The sequence below is a fragment of the Ambystoma mexicanum genome, chromosome 13 (assembly GCF_040938575.1).
Source record: "Ambystoma mexicanum isolate Mex_15411 chromosome 13, UKY_AmexF1_1, whole genome shotgun sequence".
NCBI lineage: Eukaryota > Metazoa > Chordata > Amphibia > Caudata > Ambystomatidae > Ambystoma > Ambystoma mexicanum.
In genome coordinates this window covers 3,703,852-3,726,284 of record NC_090938.1, presented here as the reverse complement: position 1 = coordinate 3,726,284, position 22,433 = coordinate 3,703,852, and the positions used below count along the sequence as shown (strand labels likewise).

The window sequence follows — 22,433 nt, the reverse complement described above, 5'->3', positions numbered from 1 at the left end:
AGGCATAACACTAGGATAACTGTTGCAAAACCGACCTTGCGGAGGATCCCAAGCTAGTACCATGTTATTTGGGTCTTCTTGGTGATGTGTGCTTTAAATGAGAGGTCAAAGTCAACAGTAAAGCCAAAAGATGTGGGTGAGAATTGAGGCGTGCATCCGTTGAGTTTCATGTCAGTCAGCCAATTCTGGATTTGGTTATGCTTGTTGGAGTTTTCTTGGAGAATGCATTTAATGTTTGTAGGGTTGAACTTCAGACAGGCGTTTGACATCCAAGCCTGGATAAGGGTCAGGCAATGTTTGAGTCGAAGGCATGTTGTTAATGCAAGCTGTGTATCACTTGTGCATTGCTGTATCTTGATGTCGGGATGACGAGCTGTTCCCCCTGAGGTTCAATGTAGAGGTTGACGATGACGTGGGACAGGATGGAGCCTGTTACTGGGTGGTGCTAGTATCTGTTGAGGCCCATCTGGGTGAGTTGTGCCCTGTTGGAGAGGTGTGAGGCGAACATGTGCAGGAATAAGGAAATAAACCAAAACAAGGTAAAACATTTCCAAACAAGAGGCCAATGAGTTAAAGTAAGCAAAAGACAGGAGCATGTACTGGGAAACCCAGATGAAACCAAAGCATCTGCAAAGGCAGAGCAAATCTGACACAATTAGAACCAAGTGGTTACAACAAGAACAGGAAAGGCTCAGGATATCAAAGCAGGCAGAAAAACGGGTTCATAATCTCTGGACACATGCAGCAATGTCTGGAACAGTGTGCAGAAACCTTTTGCAAAGGCACCATGTTTGTTTCTTGTTCTCTTTAAATATGGTGTCTTTATTACACTTCTTTTTGTTCTTTCCAAACCAAGGCTTGGGTTGTTCAAGCCTCATTTTGAATTTTGGGGGCCATCTTGGATTGGGATTGCGAGCGAACTTTACTAAAAGATACAATTGCCAGTTATTTCTGGAACCTTTGTCATTGCTAATCTGTTTATATGCACTTTTACAAGAGGTCCAGATATTTTAGACTTAGGGCCATGGCTATCAAGAGCCTGGCTCTCTACCCATGTTGGTTATCCCTAAATCCTCTCACTGTGTTAAGGAAAATGATCTGCATTTGGTTATCCTTATTCCAACCCCACTTGTGTTTTGGACCAAATAGAAGTCTTTGATTAACCCTTAGAAGAGTCTCAAGTCCTTTGTTGATCCCTCTGTCTCTGACATTCCCTCCCCCCTTCACTCTTGTTTCCTGCTTCATCCCTTGACATCTTCCTCTGATCTCTCACATCTTAGCCTGTCTTTCAAACATATTTCCCATAGTGTGCCCAGCAGGTGACAATCAAAATTCCAGGCTCTTAATGCTGTTTCATTCTGTCCTGTATTGAGGAATGTGCATGACAGACTTATGCTCACTTTGTTCTCTCCTAAGATCCTCTTGTCAAGGTGTACTTGTGTTAGCACCACTGTTTACCTCGGCCTAATGTATTTGCCCCACACCAGCGAAATCCCCATGTCAGAGTATAGTTCCTCCACATCCTTTGTTTCCTGGTCCAGGTGCACTTGCTGTAGTGACCACTGTTACCCTCCCCCGAGTGTACTTGCTAGCCACCCCTGAGATCATATATTCAAGGTGTACTTGAAAAGCACTGCTGAGATCTCTTTGTCAAAGTTTCTGTTATAGTACACGATGTTTGGGGTGAAACCAAAAGCGAGTCTAATTTTACATAGTGCAGTCTGGCTGCACAAAAGGGTATAGGGGTGCCTGTGCCCTTTGTGCTGTTCAAGACTTGAAGGGGACGTTTGTTTTATTGGGCTACCATTACCATGGCAAACAATGGCGGCGTAGCGTCTACTCACCCTGTGAACTATGCCCTCTGTATCTGCTGCAGGCTTTGCTCCTTTGGCCTCTGATCGGTGCCCTCTGTCTATGCAGAGGAGTTAGAGTCTGTCATTGCTGTTGTCTGTCCCTAAAGAGGTGTTGCTCTGTCATCCTTTGATTGCTTCTCGCTGTCTTTGCAGGAGGAGATTGATCAGGCAACCTTTGATGTGTGTGCTTTGTCTCTGCAGGGGCGCTGTCTATTAATCCCAGGGTTGGTGCTCTCTGTCTATGTGGGGGAGGGGGCTTCAGCCTCCAATAGCTGTGTGTTATCTACAGGGTGCGCTTTGGCCTATAATTGGTGTTCTCTTTCTCTGTAGGGGTTGCTGTGTTTGCCTGGAAAGGTGAGTCGGAGGATGACTTCTGGTGGTGTATTGATCGCTGTGTCAACATGGAAGGATGGCAGGCAAATATGGTACGTTGAAATTCCTCTTAATCTACACCTCCCCTGCTTTGCTCTGTTGTACCACTCCTTTGATGTAACTTCTTCCTCGGCTTGAGTGAAGCATGCTCAACAGACCCAGGGACCTGGGAACGCAGCAAGTAGAGTCAGTGCTGGACAACCCACTTTAAGGATTTCAGCCCCATCATTGAATGTAGAAAGTTTGATTTTGCTCTGCCTGCCCAGGCCGTTTCCCTTTTTCTACTCGTATGAACAATCAAGCAGTGCCCTTAGGGGTTACCTAGTATTCTATTGCCCTAGAACCGGTTCTGACTGGGGAGTTCGGGCCTTGGCTTCACCTCAGGATCCCTGGTGTCCATCATGGTTAGTTGATATTTATCTAGGACTTCCCTCCCCTTGGCAATTATTACTTAACATCTATATGCAGCCCCTAGCCCAGATTATGGAACCATATTAACATCTATATGCAGCCCCTAGCCCAGATTATGGAACCATATTAACATTTATATGCAGCCCCTAGCCCAGATTATGGAACCATATCAACATCTCTATGCAGCCCCTAGCCCAGATTATGGAACCATATCAACATCTGTATGCAGCCCCTAGCCCAGATTATTCGACCATATCAACATCTGTATGCAGCCCCTAGCCCAGATTATGGAACCATATCAACATCTGTATGCAGCCCCTAGCCCAGATTATGGAACCATATTAACATCTATATGCAGCCCCTAGCCCAGATTATGGAACCATATTAACATCTATATGCAGCCCCTAGCCCAGATTATGGAACCATATCAACATCTCTATGCAGCCCCTAGCCCAGATTATGGAACCATATCAACATCTGTATGCAGCCCCTAGCCCAGATTATTCGACCATATCAACATTTGTATGCAGCCCCTAGCCCAGATTATGGAACCATATCAACATCTGTATGCAGCCCCTAGCCCAGATTATGGAACGATATTAACATCTATATGCAGCCCCTAGCCCAGATTATGGAACCATATTAACATCTATATGCAGCCCCTAGCCCAGATTATGGAACCATATCAACATCTCTATGCAGCCCCTAGCCCAGATTATGGAACCATATTAACATCTATATGCAGCCCCTAGCCCAGATTATGGAACCATATTAACATCTATATGCACCTCCTAGCCCAGATTATGGAATGATATTAACATCTATATGCAGCCCCTAGCCCAGATTATGGAACCATATTAACATCTATATGCACCCCCTAGCCCAGATTATGGAACCATATTAACATCTATATGCAGCCCCTAGCCCAGATTATGGAACCATATCAACATCTGTATGCAGCCCCTAGTCCAGATTATGGAACCATATCAACATCTGTATGCAGCCCCTAGCCCAGATTATGGAACCATATTAACATCTATATGCAGCCCCTAGCCCAGATTATGGAACCATATTAACATCTATATGCACCCCGTAACCCAGATTATGGAACGATATTAACATCTATATGCAGCCCCTAGCCCAGATTATGGAACCATATTAACATCTATATGCACCCCGTAACCCAGATTATGGAACGATATTAACATCTATATGCACCCCGTAACCCAGATTATGGAACCATATTAACATCTATATGCAGCCCCTAGCCCAGATTATGGAACCATATTAACATCTATATGCACCCCCTAGCCCAGATTATGGAACCATATTAACATCTGTATGCAGCCCCTAGCCCAGATTATGGAACCATATTAACATCTATATGCAGCCCCTAGCCCAGATTATGGAACCATATTAACATCTATATGCACCCCGTAACCCAGATTATGGAACGATATTAACATCTATATGCAGCCTCTAGCCCAGATTATGGAACCATATTAACATCTATATGCACCCCGTAACCCAGATTATGGAACGATATTAACATCTATATGCAGCCCCTAGCCCAGATTATGGAACCATATTAACATCTGTATGCAGCCCCTAGCCCAGATTATGGAACCATATTAACATCTATATGCACCCCTAGCCCAGATTATGGAACCATATTAACATCTATATGCAGCCCCTAGCCCAGATTATGGAACCATATTAACATCTGTATGCAGCCCCTAGCCCAGATTATGGAACCATATCAACATCTCTATGCAGCCCCTAGCCCAGATTATGGAACCATATCAACATCTGTATGCAGCCCCTAGCCCAGATTATTCGACCATATCAACATCTATATGCAGCCCCTAGCCCAGATTATGGAACCATATCAACATCTGTATGCAGCCCCTAGCCCAGATTATGGAACCATATTAACATCTATATGCACCCCGTAACCCAGATTATGGAACGATATTAACATCTATATGCAGCCCCTAGCCCAGATTATGGAACCATATTAACATCTATATGCACCCCGTAACCCAGATTATGGAACGATATTAACATCTATATGCAGCCCCTAGCCCAGATTATGGAACCATATTAACATCTATATGCACTCCCTAGCCCATATTATGGAACAATATTGACTGGGTGTCTTTAATCCCATGGACGACGCACGGATCCTCCTTTTACGGAAGTGTGGGGCTGGAACCCAGGTAGACAAGGGTATGACACCACTGCCTCAGATGTTCCACAAGTTCATCTAACCCTCTGCACTTGGGGGAGCCACATTGAAAAACGGAAGAATGTTGTCAGGGTCGTATTCCTCTCAGCTCTCTCCTTCAGCCTCCAGGTCAACATTCATAAGTGGTAAACCTGATTAGGAAATGAATTCTGATATTGCAGTCAGAACATTGGGCTCATTACGAGTTTGCCGGCATACGTGAAAGGGCCGGTAATACCGTTTACCAGCACTTTTACAGTATGAGTTTGCCAGAACACAGTTGCTGGCATTACCGGCACTGGTATCACTTCATTCGGAATTTCTGGCAATGAAAATAACAAATAAAATGGTATCACCGCAATATTAAGAGATTGGATTGGACGGTAATACCGGCTATCATTTGTCGTTGTTACCGGTAAAACCAAGACGGAAATAACAACACCTCAGAGCAGTCGGTAAATAGACACGGGTGATGGAAATAAGGCCACAGGTGCACCCAATCCACCCAGGTGCACCCAATGCACACAGGAAGAGGACAAAAGGGCAACACTTTCCCCCAAAACACTTCCCAACACAACCATGCTGCCAGTCATTGTCGCAAACATGGAGCTGGAGGCGATGCATACGAATCCACAACTACAGGTTCCGGAGTACCAGCAGAGGCAACAGGAAGCCAGGGAGAGGAGGAGGAGGATGATGGGGATGCAGGTGTTGAGGCAGAGGCGTGCAGTCATCCCCTGCACAAGGGCCACACTGTGCACCCTCACTGACAGGCTGATACCAACAGCACACTGCCAGCCTACTTGACATTGATGCTGGCATGAATAGCATGCACTGCGCTTGTTGCCTTAGTTCAATTTTTCTGCATGCACAGCACGCTTCAAACAGTTCGATCACCTTCGCGATTTTCAACTGTGTTTTACCTTTTATCTTCGAAGTATGTCTACTCCGAAGACGGGATTTAAGAGGTGTGCGGACTGTGGGTCGAAAATGTTGATTACAGATCCTCACAGGATATGCCTCTGGTGTCTTTGGGTGGATCAAAAGGTCGATGACTGTGTGTCATGTCAGTCGATTACCGTTAAGGCCTTGAAGGAGAGGAACAGAAAGCTCATCCTGGGTAGGTCGCATCCAAATCTCCTTTGGCCACCCCTTATAAAAAGAGATCGTCCGATGAGAAAAGTTGGAGGGACATCTCTCAGCAGAGTCGGAAAAGCATACAAAAACACTCCAAGCACTCCAGATTCAGGAGTGATTCACGACATTCGTAGTTGTCATTGTATAAGAGATCCAAGAATAGACGTCATTGCTCCCATGCATCTTCTGATTCTTCGCCTGACAAGAAAGAGGTAAGCTTTCCTAGCAAGCAGGCATCTAAGGCTGATTGGGAGGAATTTCACCTCCAAATGCTTGAGATGTTTTCAAAGGCGGTCCCCCCCAGCCCTTCAAAGGAACTGAAAAAAAGCTTCTGACCCCATTATGCCTGATGAGGCCCACAGGGAATCGTTAAAGACTGCTATTCTCATACCTAAGAGCCCTGGCAGTGTGTCAGAGAAGTACCCTTGCGTGGTGTCGACCAGTTCGTCGACTCAAGAAAAGTTGAAGTCACTGCCTCCCTCTTCTACTCCGTTGAAGGAGTCAGCATCAAGTTCTTCGATGTCAAGGCCTTCGACGTTGAAGCCATCGACTTTGTTTTCCGAACCATCTAAGGTTTTTAAGCCTTTGTCCAAGGAAGACTTTTTAAGTCTATGGTTCCATTTTTGAGGAAGATGAGGTTGAGGAGGAGGATAATCTCCTTGTGGATTGGAGTTGGTACTCCAAATGTACCTGATAAACTCATTTCAGAAGGGGACAAGTTGCAGAATTTGGTTGACTGCTTAAAAGATGCCAGTGTCTTAGACACTTCACCAGAAGTAGATTTTGCCCCCCGCCATCCCCCTGATTCAGCTGGTCATGCTGATGCATCTTACAGGTCTGTCATGGGTAAGGTGGCAGAATACCTAGGCTGGGGACGTCCTGTCAGCGACATAGAGCAGGATGACCTGACAGACATCCTGGTAAGGGACCGCCCAAGGATCCTGTCTTGCCTTTTCATACGGCATAGAAAAACAGAATCATCGACAAGTAGCAGAAGCCAGACATTATACCGGTCGTGAGTAAAGATCTGGCAAGGAAATAAAGGCCATCAGCTATAGCCCCGGAGTATCTCCCTATGCACTCTACCCTGGAAAGTGTAGGTGTGGAAGTGGCTATGACTACTTCGAAGGCGGCTGCCTACCCGACAATCCCTCCTGACAGGGACGGCAAGAAGTTTGCTGGCATGGGAAAGAAGGTTCTTTTCGGCAGGGAGTATGGCTCTGAAGGCCATTAATGCTACTTGTGCTCTGGCAAAGTACACATAGACCCTGTGGGGTGTTGTGGTTCAAGCCACAGAACATATTCCTGAAGGGAAAATGAGGGAAGGATTCCTTAATATTGTCCAGGATGGTAAGGATGCAATGTGTCAATCATTACAGTCTGGGTTAGACACTTCTGATTGTGTGAGTCAGTCTTTGGCTGCGAGCACGGTTGCTAGGAGATTTGCATGGCTGTGCAAGTCTGGGTTTGGCCCAGATGTGCAGGCTAGACATGACGTTTCATGGTTCACATCTATTTGGCTCTTGGGGTCTGATGAGATTCTGAAGAAGCTGCAGGCATGTAAGGCAGCTGCTAAATCGTTAGGAGCAGCAATTCGCCAAACACAATTTAGGGCCTCATTACACAGAAGGCGGTAAGGGTTAACGGTCACCGGTAATGGTACCGGTAACCGTTAACCCTTACTGCCTTACTACGAGGTCCCTTTGTGGGTTGGTACTTTAACGCCTGCTTTTTAGCAGGCGTTAAAAACCAACCCGCAAAGGGACCAGAGTGCTAATTACACTACCGCAATTTGCGGTACCATAACTAGCACCTTCCCCATTCCCATTATGCCCAATGGGGCAAAAATGGGAATGGGGAAGGGCAATGGGGGAAGGGGGAATTACCGCCCCGCCAACCTTGAAATAGGGCGGTAATTCCCCTTTCCTCCAAGGCGGTGCCGGTATTTTACCGGCATGGACCAAGGTGCTAATAGCACCTTGGTCCACCGCCTACCGTGTAATGAGGCCCTTAGACCCTCAACCGCTCAAAGTTGGAGGGGTCGCTCTTTTTGGTTCTATTCGTCAGTCGGTAGGACAAGGCAACAGATGGCTCAGAGAGGTCAGAGAAGACTTCCCCATTGTGCACGAGGACATGGAGGTAAAACTACCTACAAAGCCTCAGCCTCTTTGCCCTCCGCTGCATCCACAGCAACAGAACCGCTTGAAGTAATTGGTCCACAAGACGGTATTGGGAGGCAGAGAATGGTGAAGCATTACTTTAGATGCTTGGGCACTGCAAACAGTAGCCCATGGGTACTGCCTTCCATTCTTAAAAAAGCCCCCCGGATTGTCCGCCAAGCAGACATCCCTTCCTGGAACCAGATCTGCTCCTTCTGGAAGATATTCCCTGCTGGAGAAAGGTGCAATCGAAATGGTACCTCTAGCGGAGAGGAACCATGGCTGGTACTCCTCTTATTTTCTGATTCCTAAGGACGACGGAGGGCTGCGACCCATCTTGGACCTGAGATGCTTGAACAAGTTCCTCAGGAAGGACAGATTCAAGATGGCCACTATTTTGCAGATCCTCCAGGCCCTTCAACTCCAGGATTGGATGGTGTCATTGGATCTTCAGGGTGCTTATTTCCATGTCCCTATACATCCCAAGCTCAAGACGTACCCGGCTTCGCCATTGACAGTTCTCACTTTCAGTTTTGGCTACTGCCTTTCGGGCTGCCCTCTGCCCCAAGGGTCTTCACCAAGTTGATGGCAGTGGTGACAGTGAATCTAAGGAGGGGAGATATTCACATCTTTCCCTATTTAGACGACTGGCTGATCAGAGTACATCCTCCCAAACAGGCTCTGGATCATCTCAACAGCACCTGCACTCTTTCCACAAACTGGGCATCTCCCTCAGTATCAGGAAGTCCCACATTAAACCTTCCCAAAAGCTTCAATTTATAGGTGCAGTCCTGGATTCTTTCTTGGGGAAATCTTTGCCCCCTGATTTAAGGGCTAAGCATATTTTGCAGATGGTGGAAAAGTTTCAGAATGCCCATCATCTTCCAGCCTTTGATTTTCTGAGCTTGCTCGGGCTAATGGCATCCTGCATTTTCCTGGTGTCGGAGGCCCACCCAAGGATGTGGTCCCTCCAGTGGGCCCTCAGATCCCAATGGTGGAAGTACTCCGGCAGGATGACGGACCTTCTACAGGTCCCGAGCAAGGTCGCACAGGATCGCCTGCGGTGGGCCTGCAAGGAAAATGTGATGAAAGGGGAAACTTTTTGGCAACCGTGTCCAGAGGTAACAGTAGTTGCAGGCTCCTCCCTCAAGGGATGGGGGGGTCTACATGAACGATTTGTCAATCAGCGGTCTTTGATCTCTATCAGAGTCCAAACTACACATAAACCTTTTGGAGTTGAGAGCAATCAGACTGTCACTGATGGCCTTTCTACCCTCTTTGTGGGGGAAGAACGTCCTGATAATGACGGCCAACACAGTGACCATGCATTATTGCAACAAGAGAGGAGGTGTACGGTCATTACCACTGTACAGAGTGGCAATGCAGCTTTGTCGGCTGTTCATCTAGCTGGAGAAGAGAGCACGACGGTGGACGCTCTGAGCAGGTAGGGCACAGTCTCTGACGAGTGAGAGTACCCTTGGGGAACCCCTCAAGTGGATCTGTTTGTGTCCAGTGTCAACAGGAATTGCGACCTGTTCTACGCCAGAGAATTTTCTCAGAGAGAAGCTCTGGGGGATGCTTTTGTGGTGGATTGGGATTTTCCACTTCTGTACGCGTTCCCACCAGTCCCGTCATTCCTCATGTCATCAGGAGGTTGAGGAAGTTCGGGAAGTCCATGATCCTGATTGCTCCGGATTGGGCCAGGAGGACTTGGTACCCGGGTCTTCTAGGCATGTCCATCCGCCCTCCAATCCATTTTCCCCAGAGAGCAGACCTGCTTTTGCAAGACGGGGGTCGAATTCTTCACCCATAAATCAAAAATCTGAACCTTTTCGCCTGGTTTCTGAGAGGTTAAGCTACAAGGATTGGTACCTCCCGGGAAACATGACATAGGTGTTCATTTCGGCCAGCAGACCAGCAACAAAAGCACTATACTACTGCCGCTGGATTAGATTTTGCAGCTGGTGTAGAGCTAAACATATTGATCCTTTCTCTTGTGATGCACCCTCTGTCGTAAATCTCCCCCCGTCTCACCTGGGATCGCTTCTTGCTCTGTTCCGCGGGAGGATTCCTCTTGTGGACTGATCGGGTTTCGTATAGACTCGCTCGAGTCTCGTCCGGCTGCAGAGCGCGTTCAGAGTTCCGGGAAAGCCGTTATTCCAGGATGTCCAGGAAAGTAGGTAGCGGTCGCTAAGAGTGGGGATTCCAGGAGTCGAATAGAGGGAAAGGGAGAAGGAAGGAGGAAGGAAACCAGGATCTTGGATAGAAGATTCGCCGAACAGCACACACACGTCAAGTCACTACCTAATGATAGCATTGAGACGCGCGGGGCCGCGGGGGCGTGGCCAATTTATAGGACATGCCGTGTGCGACGTGAAAGCTGGTGTGAGGCAAGTCGCTTGTTGCGGCCATGTTGGGAGTAACAAGGAATACAAGCCCCGGCTCGATAAGGACCAGGAGGTCCAGAAGGGGCAAGTTCTATGGGCCATGACACCCTCTGTGCAATGCCGCAACCTGGTCTTCAATGCACAACTTCTCTAAGCATTATTGCCTTGATTCCTTGTCGGGTCAGGAAGCTAGATTTGTCAAAGCTGTTCTTCACAGCGTAAATCAATAGAAAATGTTTTAGTCCCACCTCCAACTGCTTTGGGAGTCTATCAAAAAAGAGAAATCCGTGGGAGGACACGATCCATTAGAAGAACAAATTAATTTCCTCTGGTAATGTTCTTTCTGATGGATGTTCCTCCCACTGATTTCTCATTGCCCTCCCAGCCTGCCCCTCTAACCTTGGGGGAATTTTCATTGATTTAGATTGAACTGAGGCAACGGGCGCGGTGCTTGCTGTTTATACCAGTGCCAACGTCACATCCAAGAGCTGGATGGAAGCTGCCGAGGGACCTCGAGTCGACAACGCACGGCACCCTCTGCTGGAAGCAGGATATTGGATATATCAAATATGAGGAGTCTGTGGGAGGAACATCCATTAGAAAGAACATTACCAGTGGTAAGTAATTTGTTCTTCCGGTTGTCAAGTACCTGTTTAGACATGTTTTTTACCTGACAAAAAAGTACCCGTGCATGCAGGTCCAGCAGGAAAGGCAGAAACCTTCACGGAGCCCAGTGACATGAATATCCTTGCAGTTGAAATAAGGTGTTTGAAGTAGAAACAAAGTTAGACTCTGGGGAGTTTTGGACCGCTTCTTATAGTAAGCATGAACATACATGTGTATTGTGCAAATAAAAGAAGGATGAAGAGAGAGGTTAGTAGCTCCTCTTTCTTTGGCATTGATAGCATGAAGAATATCTGTCTCTCGGCCTCTTCTACTGCAAAGAATGATATGATGTGCCACTTCTGTGCGCCACACCGCTACACAGTATGTTCTGGCCGTTTCTGCATGCCCACACACATTTCTGAGCTAGGTAAACAGGTATTTCATCTTTGCTATTAATGGGAAAGTGGTTTCTTCCCAGTGAATGTATCTGTGTTTCTGCTGTCCATGATTGTGTAGCGGGCCGGTGCAATTCCCTGCAGCCGCTGTTGCCTGGTCATAGTCTTGATTGCGTTTTCTTGGTATGTGTCCAACAATATGTTTATGTCGGTGTACTCGCAGTACTTCTGTTGAACTTTTATAATGAATGCCACAGCTACCAAACCATGTGCCCATGCCATGCCATCAGCAACGACAACAGATGAGATGCTTTCATGTGGAGTATTGGGAGTTCCTGCTCTTGGAGTTCTTTGTTTGCTGCTTGTGCCGCTGCTTTGCAATGGTGGTGGTGGCATCGAGTTTGCAATTTGGAGCAGTTTGCTTTTTTTGCTGGCAAAGATGCATAGTTCCTTCATCATTAAACAGTAGCCAGTGAAAAAGTCGTAGTGAAAATACCTCTGCAGTGAAAAAGTCGCCCAGCAAGAAGTAGTCAAAAATGCAGCTGAAAAGTAGCCAATAATGTGGTGCTGCTATAGTTAGGATTAAGAAGGGTTTAGTGGGCTTGTGATTGCATGGTTTAGGGTTAGGATAGAGGATGAGGTAAGGATAGGGTTTAGAGTAAAGAAGTTGAGTAGATTAAGTGCCAGGGTTATTGTAAGGCTAGGGCTAAAAGAGTAATGGTTTGGATCAGTGTTAATGAATGAAAGGGATATGGAGGTTGGAGAGGGCTGGTAATGTTGGCATAGGATAAAGGTCAGGATACACCTAGTGGTGAGGGTAAAGTAAGCATTTGCTAAGTGTCAGAGTTGCAGTTATGGTGAGGCCAAGGTTAGTGTTAGAGCAAGCGTTTGGATTAGGGCAAGGGCTCTGTACTTTGAGCTGATGATAGGGTTGGAGATGAGGTTCTTTGTGCATTTTGTATTGAGTAACATGCATATAAAATGCTTTAGGGCGCTGAAGGGTTGGTGTTCTGTAGGAGTTCAGGGGGAACAGGGTTAGTGGAAGGTTTAGGAATGGAGTTAGGGTGATTGCAGAGGTTTTCTTAAAGGTTTGGGGTATATTTAGGGTTACAGCCTTGTACTTTTGTGTATTTGAAAATAGCTTTTTTGGCGACCTTATGACTGGCAACATTTTCACAGTTTGTACTGCTTGTATTGAAGGACTAGATCTTTGAAAGCGACGTTTTGCGGCTGCATTTTCACACTTTGGATTGCTTGTATTGAAGGACTAGATCTTTGAAAGCGACGTTTTGCTGGCTGCATTTTCACACTTTGGCTTGCTTGTATTGAAGGACTAGATCTTTGAAAGCGACGTTTTGCTGGCTGCATTTTCACACTTTGGATTGCTTGTATTGAAGGACTAGATCTTTGAAAGCGACGTTTTGCTGGCTGCATTTTCACACTTTGGATTGCTTGTATTGAAGGACTAGACCTTTGAAAGCGACGTTTTGCTGGCTGCATTTTCACACTTTGGCTTGCTTGTATTGAAGGACTAGATCTTTGAAAGCGACGTTTTGCTGGCTGCATTTCCACACTTTGGATTGCTTGTATTGAAGGACTAGATCTTTGAAAGCGACGTTTTGCTGGCTGCATTTTCACACTTTGGATTGCTTGTATTGAAGGACTAGACCTTTGAAAGCGACGTTTTGCTGGCTGCATTTTCACACTTTGGATTGCTTGTATTGAAGGACTAGACCTTTGAAAGCGACGTTTTGCTGGCTGCATTTTCACACTTTGGATTGCTTGTATTGAAGGACTAGATCTTTGAAAGCGACGTTTTGCGGCTGCATTTTCACACTTTGGATTGCTTGTATTGAAGGACTAGATCTTTGAAAGCGACGTTTTGCTGGCTGCATTTTCACACTTTGGATTGCTTGTATTGAAGGACTAGACCTTTGAAAGCGACGTTTTGCTGGCTGCATTTTCACACTTTGGCTTGCTTGTATTGAAGGACTAGATCTTTGAAAGCGACGTTTTGCTGGCTGCATTTTCACACTTTGGATTGCTTTTATTGAAGGACTAGATCTTTGAAAACGACGTTTTGCTGGCTGCATTTTCACACTTTGGATTGCTTGTATTGAAGGACTAGAACTAGATCTTTGAAAGCAACGTTTTGCTGGCTGCATTTTCACACTTTGGCTTGCTTGTATTGAAGGACTAGATCTTTGAAAGCGACGTTTTGCTGGCTGCATTTTCACACTTTGGCTTGCTTGTATTGAAGGACTAGATCTTTGAAAGCGACGTTTTGCTGGCTGCATTTTCACACTTTGGATTGCTTGTATTGAAGGACTAGATCTTTGAAAGCGACGTTTTGCTGGCTGCATTTTCACACTTTGGATTGCTTGTATTGAAGGACTAGATCTTTGAAAGCGACGTTTTGCTGGCTGCATTTTCACACTTTGGCTTGCTTGTATTGAAGGACTAGATCTTTGAAAGCGACGTTTTGCTGGCTGCATTTTCACACTTTGGATTGCTTGTATTGAAGGACTAGATCTTTGAAAGCGACGTTTTGCTGGCTGCATTTTCACACTTTGGGTTGCTTGTATTGAAGGACTAGACCTTTGAAAGCGACGTTTTGCTGGCTGCATTTTCACACTTTGGCTTGCTTGTATTGAAGGACTAGATCTTTGAAAGCGACGTTTTGCTGGCTGCATTTTCACACTTTGGATTGCTTTTATTGAAGGACTAGATCTTTGAAAACGACGTTTTGCTGGCTGCATTTTCACACTTTGGCTTGCTTGTATTGAAGGACTAGATCTTTGAAAGCGACGTTTTGCTGGCTGCATTTTCACACTTTGGATTGCTTGTATTGAAGGACTAGATCTTTGAAAGCGACGTTTTGCTGGCTGCATTTTCACACTTTGGATTGCTTGTATTGAAGGACTAGACCTTTGAAAGCGACGTTTTGCTGGCTACATTTTCACACTTTGGCTTGCTTGTATTGAAGGACTAGATCTTTGAAAGCGACGTTTTGCTGGCTGCATTTTCACACTTTGGATTGATTTTATTGAAGGACTAGATCTTTGAAAACGACGTTTTGCTGGCTGCATTTTCACACTTTGGATTGCTTGTATTGAAGGACTAGAACTAGATCTTTGAAAGCAACGTTTTGCTGGCTGCATTTTCACACTTTGGCTTGCTTGTATTGAAGGACTAGATCTTTGAAAGCGACGTTTTGCTGGCTGCATTTTCACACTTTGGCTTGCTTGTATTGAAGGACTAGATCTTTGAAAGCGACGTTTTGCTGGCTGCATTTTCACACTTTGGATTGCTTGTATTGAAGGACTAGATCTTTGAAAGCGACGTTTTGCTGGCTGCATTTTCACACTTTGGATTGCTTGTATTGAAGGACTAGATCTTTGAAAGCGACGTTTTGCTGGCTGCATTTTCACACTTTGGGTTGCTTGTATTGAAGGACTAGACCTTTGAAAGCGACGTTTTGCTGGCTGCATTTTCACACTTTGGCTTGCTTGTATTGAAGGACTAGATCTTTGAAAGCGACGTTTTGCTGGCTGCATTTTCACACTTTGGATTGCTTTTATTGAAGGACTAGATCTTTGAAAACGACGTTTTGCTGGCTGCATTTTCACACTTTGGATTGCTTGTATTGAAGGACTAGAACTAGATCTTTGAAAGCAACGTTTTGCTGGCTGCATTTTCACACTTTGGCTTGCTTGTATTGAAGGACTAGATCTTTGAAAGCGACGTTTTGCTGGCTGCATTTTCACACTTTGGATTGCTTGTATTGAAGGACTAGATCTTTGAAAGCGACGTTTTGCTGGCTGCATTTTCACACTTTGGATTGCTTGTATTGAAGGACTAGATCTTTGAAAGCGACGTTTTGCGGCTGCATTTTCACACTTTGGATTGCTTGTATTGAAGGACTAGATCTTTGAAAGCGACGTTTTGCTGACTGCATTTTCACACTTTGGCTTGCTTTCACATAGAACCCATTGAACAGTGGTGGAGGTACAGCAGAGCACTGGTAGATCCCTAAAGTCTTGTGTAAATCTACTGCTGCTGTGATCGGTTTAGAACAAGAAGGACCTACGTGCTCTTAACTGTATAACAGTAGCAGGCACTTCTATTTTTATTTTCTTCTTGGCGCTTGAACGCAAATTTATTTTGTTCTTCTTGTTACAAGCCCAAACATTCATAGGGCCTCATTACGGGTCTGGCGATAGCCGTGCCTGTAACAAAGGCACGGCTGCCGCCGGACTGTTGATTTCACCGGCACCCGCGAATGGGCAATTACCGGGTCATGCCAAGGTCGGTGGACCCGGTAATTGCTCATTCGCGGTGCCGGCAAGAAGGGACTTTCCATCCCCATTCGGCCCCATAGGGCTGAATGGGAATGGGGAGCTCGGATGCACCGGTGCATCCACGAGTTGTGCTCGCGGGTGCCGCACTGCCCGCCAGGTATAACCTGGCGGGTAGAGCGAGATCCGTGACCACAACTCGTAGTATGGCGGTATGGTAGCAACTATGCCGGTAGCGATACCAGCGCCGTTGTTGCCTTACCGCCTTACTTGTAATGAGGCCCAAAGTGTTACTTTCCAAGATGAGTCTCTGTGTTTTCAACTCCTCTTACAGACTAATCCCAGAGCCTGGAGTTTATTTGCATTGATTGGTTGTCTGTAAATATATATCTAGGACCACTCTCCTCAGCCCACTTCAGAGGGAGACAAGGGGAGAAAAAAGAGAGGGGGAGAAAGGCCCTGCTCATGGCATAAACTCCAGAGGGAAGAGAGAGCACCTCAGACTCTAGTGTCCATTGCAGTACGACTGTTCTCAACCCTGATGAAGAACCCCCTGACAGAGGGAGCTATATCGGGGTAGGATATGCCAGGCACAGCTACGAGCAATTAAACACTGAGGGAAAATAGAGGAGTCTTTAGGGACCTTGAGTTGGAGCTGACCAAGTGTTGAAGACGTGTGATGGTAAGGTTTGAAGTTGTAAACCAGTCTTGCAGATTTTTTGGGGATAACCTGCTTCACAAAATCAGTCTGAAGAAGGTCACTGTATAGAGAGTTAACATTAAAATCTTGATGAGATGACCACCCTAACGGGACAGCCTTGTGAGTGAGATCAATAGGTAGTGAAACAAAACCCCCTGCGTGACCTTGGGAATCCAGAGTGGGGCGGTCAAAGGAGTCAGGTGCCCTCTCAAGCTAGTGGATGCTTAGCTGGAGCATCAAGCCTACACTCTTGGGCAGTCACATCCAAGGCCCCTTCCAAACCACATGACCACCAACCCAGAGCCTATTAGTAGCCTATCCTCGGTGCACAGGTGGTCTCAAAATCAATATTCCCCAGCACTGGGGAGGGGGGGACCCTACTACATAATGCAGCCAGCTCATTCTATCTATTGCTGCGGGGAGTTCAAGTAGGTGTTAGAGATGGCGTTTAGTGAAGAGCTCCACAAAAGCGGAGCGCTGAGAGTAGAGCAGGGGGAGACAGCTAGAGGGAGATTTTGGAGTAGGTGAGAGCGGTCATCAGAATGAGGCGAGGTGTTAGAGATGGACCATCAGAGGAAGGGCGAGAGTTGGTAGTAGGCTGGAAGTAGTGCAGGTTGTCATCAAGTGAGGAAGAGTTCTTGGGGAGTAGAGGAAGCAGAAACCTTTACAATTGGTGTGCGAGAAAGAAGTGCTGACTAGAGGCGGGATAACCCTACTCTTCTGGAGAAGGTGAGAGGAATCCCTACAAATGTTAATGTTAAAGGACATTTGTACTCCACACTATCACCACCGGAGTGGTCCCCTGGCCCTCTCAAAGCAAGATTGGGTTGGTTCCAATCGGCCTATTGGGTCCAGGGCAGAGCATAGCGAAGTTAAGAGTAGTTTGAGGAACTCATGGTGGCAAAAAGTAAAACAGACACAAGTGATCACAGTTCACGGGTGTTTATTGAACAATGAATGCTGTATGCGGGTTGGAAAAACGCCTATTCTAAACCTAAATTAAGATGGGAGCAAGCGTCGACAATCAAATGAAAAATAAGGCAGTCCAAGTGGCGTTGTGGCAAATAAAAAGGGCCTATACTAAGAAACGTATTGCCAAACCTTACAACTAAAATAAACAACGGTGTGGGACAGTTTTCAAGAAAGAAAGAAGAGTTCATAAATAATATGTCAGGATGCGGTAGCTCGAGTCTCCTTTCCCCGTGTTTTGGGCACGGGGTAAGGTGGGATCTTGGAGCACAGTACAGTCTCAGGCTTCTCCAGCACGAGACGACAGTTCCAATAGCAGTTCTCAGGACCGTTGATGGCCAAGTCTTGTTTCCTTTGAAAGTCTCTTGCCTTCGGGGCCTGACTTGTTACAAAACAACTTTAAACAAATGAAAGTTTGTTAGGGTGATAATGGTTCACCCCTTGGGTCCCCTCTTCTGGGTGCTGACACTTTCTCAATTCTTAGCCACTATTCACGTATGGTGATGGCTTCACCCTGTGTCCCCCTCTTCTGGGCACTGACCTCTCACATATCGTACTCCACAAATGATATAACAGTTCTTTTCTTTATAAACTTTGGATGATAGCTTCAACCCTGGAACTTGCTTGGTCGGGTTCGGACCCCTATTGACTGTCATTTCTTGGGTGATGGCTTCACTCCTGGATATCCCTCGGTCGGGCTCAGACCCCCTTGACTGCTAGCACTTGGATGATAGCTTCCCCGCTGGATCTCCCTTGGTCAGACTCGGACCCCTCTCAAATCTCAGCCTCCTCCTCCGGGCTCTCTATGGCTTCCTCAGTCTCTTTAGCGGGATTCAGTTCCCTTAATTTCTCAGTGTCCCTTCAAACAGTTCTTGGGACTTTAGGGGTTGCCCCTTTTGGGATTTGCTTCCCTTATGTCCTCTCACTGGGGGATTCACTTCACTTTTCTTCACACATTTTGCAGATCAAAGTCTTTGGATTGTATGGAGATTTTGCTTGACCCTCATTATGACCACTTTGACCTATTTATGTGACCCTCCTATGGCCTTCTGGTATCTGTAGTTTCGCTCAGATGGGGATTGACCGGAGTCTCTTGAGTCAGCACCCACGTGGTGCCGGTTTCCCTCTGTCGCTGATCTCCCCCTTAATATTGTTTACAGTTCTTTCATATCTCCTTGAACATAGTTCAAACTTGCCACTTTCCGATTCTCACCCAACACAGCCCGGTTCTTATTGGTTCTCCCCTGAAATCACCGGCTGTGATTAACTGCTTGGCTTTTGGCTTCTCTGGGGTCATGGCTGGTACCACGGGCGCAGGAGCTTCCCTCACTCCTGCCTATCGGCGTATGCTTCCCCGTTGTACTGTTACCGTCTGCTGCAAGATACGTTTGCTATTGTTTGCGGTTTTAGGCTCTCTTCCACGAAGGTTCCGCGGACCTGGGACAAAAAGGGCAGGGTCACTTCTCTCCTCGCCACCCTCTCGATTCCTGCCGCATTTCTTCATCTCTTGAACTGCCGTACCTGATTAGCCGTCTCGTTGTGTCTCGTCGTGCTGTCTGCTGTGCTCGCCTTGCTTGTATTGTACTCTCTTGATCCACCTCTAATCCCTGTGGAGAAGGAAAGGGCAGTCAGTTGTGTGTGATTCTGATCAAATGCCTGGCTTTGCCTGACCCTATCCCCTTGTCTTTTGGTTGCAGCCCCAGATCGAATCTCAGGGGCTAGAACCAAAAGGCTAGCTAGCCCCGAGTCCTGACAGTCCTGGCATTAGCATAGCCCCGGACCTTTTCCAGACATAGCAACACCCCTGCCCGACGGTGTCCCACTCCCACTCCTCGAGGACTCCCCATCCTCCCTCACTGGCCCACCCCCAGGAACTGGATCCAATAGCGATGGCCGTGTCCTGGCACCCTGGATGACAAATCCCTGAGGTTTAGACAGGGAGACACCTTCAGGTTTCTCACCGTAGGTACTAGACCGTGGATTTCACTGTGGGGTAGTCCGCAAGGAAATTACTCAGGGAACAATACAGTGAGGCAGCCGACTGGTAGAGAGCACCCACAGCCTCATCCCAAGAGCACAGGGTAGTGGGACCCTACTGGGAAGACTTTCACAGGACTTGGGTAAGCTGGGGGAGACCTGCCAGCATACCCAAGCCCATAGTGCCCCAGCTGCAAAAGGCCCAGAATAGCATACTCAACCAACAAGATTTTGGAACTGTGAACCCCCAAATTGAAGGCAATGGCTACAGTTACCAAGTGAACTTGCAAGCAGCAGTGGAAGGCCCCCACTCCTAGAACTGTTGTAACAGACTTACATTTTGCTTCTTGACAATTCCTTGTTGTGGTGAACACAATGTCCTGTTACTGCATTTAAGTGTTGTGTCAGCTTCTGTGCGTTCCACCCAGAAGAAGGGCTCACCCGATTGTTCTTATATACACATGCTCTTACGCAGTTTCTCAGTATGCTCTGTCGCGCACTCCCTGATTATCCCCCAGACTCCCTTCAGATCTTCAGTGCTTGGCTCTCACTAACTCACACTCTCCCACAGAATCGCCATCACATACATTCTTTCTGCTACATTATTTCAGATTCTTCAGCTCTTTGCCTCAGGTTCTCTTCCTCTCTCTGGGGCTCTCCCACACTGTCTTCTTCTCTCTTGCGATTATCCTCTCACGTTCTCACTCAATTCTCTAATAATCTGTGCTCTCTGCATTCTCTGTTGTTGTCTTGGTTTTGCTTCGATCTTAGTCCCGACCTGCATTTTTAGTGATGCTTCTGAGACTCATCAGCGATGGTTGATTCATTTTCACCAGAAGTTTATTTCTACACTGCAGATCCTGGATGATGGTGGAGATTTAACCCATTGGGTGTATAAGAAGTACCCCAATGTTTTTAAGAAGATCAGAGGCATCGTGGAGGAGAGTGTAACAGGAGTCCACAGGTGAGAAGCCCATGGGTGGCCTAACAAGTCAGCTAAGCACCTCACAGGGTCCAGCAAGGGCCCTCTGCTCTTACCCCACCATCTAAGCACCTCACAGTGGCCCTCATTACGACCCTGGCGGATTTTTTCCGCCATCGACGGACTTTCCGGCCATGGCGTAAAGTCCGTTTACGCCATGGCGGATGGTGGACTTACCGCCCCATTCCGAGGTCGGCGGGGCGGTAAGTCCCCATTGACCCATTTACCCTTCCCCATTCCCATTTCGGCCCCATAGGGTATAATGGGAGTGGGGAAGGAGTTAATTACGCCACCGTAAATTACGGTGGCGTAATTAACACCAAGGTCCCATAGCGCCATGGATTTTTACGCCCGCAAAAAGCGGGCGGAAAAATGACCATGGCGCTATGGGAACTCATAGTTGGCGGTAAGGGGTCGGCGCAGCTAACGCTGGCGCAAACCCCTTACCGCCAGGGTCGTAATGAGGGCCAGTGTTCAGTAAGGGCACTCTGCTCTTACCCCACCACCCAGAGTCTCACATGATATGATATGATATGATATGGTATTTATAACGCGCCTATACACAAGTGTTTCAAGGCGCGACGAGGCAGGGGGGAACAAGGGGAGACATACAACGATCCTACTAGGCCAGGTGTCATTCAGTTCGCGCAAGTGCAAGGGAGGAGGGGAAAGGGAGAAGTGCAAGGGGAAAGGGAGAGGGGAAAGTGCAGTACAGGGTAATAGCATACAGGAAAGTAACAAGGGTCAGCTGGTGGCAAGTGCGAAGTAAGTGCAGATAAGTGCTGGGAAGGGGGGCTGTAGGGATACAGACACAGTCCCGTAGTGCAGGGGGTGCCAGGGAGGCAGTGCAGGGGAGAGTGGCTGGGCCAAGGACCGAGAAGGTGAGTGGCCCAGTTGCAGATTCGGTGCAATTTAGTAACTTTAGCAGGGGAGAGGGGGAGAGAAAGCGGAGGCGAAGAGGAAGGTATTGAGGTGCTTCCGGAACCGGAGATGGTTCTCCTCAAGTTTCAGGGGGGCAGGATGGCTGTTCCAGAGGGAGGCCCCTGCAGCGGAGAGAGATCTGCCACCAACTCGTTGTTTGGAAAAGCGGCTGACCATGAGGGAGTTGGAGGCGGATGAGCGAAGAGCTCGAGAAGGAAGATATTTAGGAAGAGGGAGTTGAAGGTATTTTGGCCCAAGGCCCCAGAAGGCCTTGTGGGCAATGCAGAGGGTTTTGAACTTGATCCTCGCAGTCACTGGGAGCCAGTGTAGTGATTTCAGTCCTGGAGAGATATGGTCCATGGGCTTGAGGCCAAGGACATGTCTCGCAGTTCTGTTCTGGATGAGTTGCAAAGGACGGAGAGTAGAGGCAGGAAGATTTAGATAGAGGCTGTTACAGTAGTCCAGCTTCGAGAGAACCAGGGCTCTAGAGACAGTGAGCTTCTGGGGGAAGGAGAGGAAGGGAAGGATACCTCTGAGGAGGTGTAGCTGGTAGTGTGACTTCTTAGAGACGTCAGATATGTGAGGAGAGAAGGAGAGTGTGGAATCGAAGATGACCCTGAGGTTTTTTGCCTTGCAGGTAGGAGCAGGAAGAGGGCCAGGAGAGGCCGGCCAGAGACCTGCAGGGAAGGAGGGAGTGGGTGTGCCGATGAGTAGGATCTCAGTCTTACTGGCATTAAGGCAGAGGTCATTGGCGGCACACCAGTCCTGGATAGCAGAAAGACAGTCAGAGATGAGGGAAGGAGAAGAGGAGGCCGAGGGTAGCCTGAAAATGAGCTGGGTATCATCCGCATAGCACTGAAAGTAGGGGCAGAGAGCGGCGTTGCGGTGGACGAGAAGTGCCAGATACTGGTTGAAAAGCCAGGGGGAGAAGTTAGAACCCTGGGGGACACCACAGGTAGAGAAAAAGATGTCAGAAAGGAAAGACCCCAGTTGGACCTGGGAGGGTCGATTAGAGAGGAAAGAGGTCAGCCACGCCAGA

At 47.3% G+C, this 22,433-nt stretch overlaps 1 protein-coding gene across 1 annotated transcript in view; it reads left to right on the top strand.

The window, feature by feature from the left end:
• The window catches only part of AHCYL1 (adenosylhomocysteinase like 1), a 444,591-nt gene that overhangs the window by 272,535 nt on the left and 149,623 nt on the right, over positions 1-22,433 (top strand). Inside the window, exons 6-7 of the mRNA XM_069632975.1 lie at positions 2,184-2,278; positions 20,349-20,455. Of these exons, the coding sequence (XP_069489076.1) occupies positions 2,184-2,278; positions 20,349-20,455 (202 nt within the window). The remainder of the gene's footprint in view (positions 1-2,183; positions 2,279-20,348; positions 20,456-22,433) is intronic.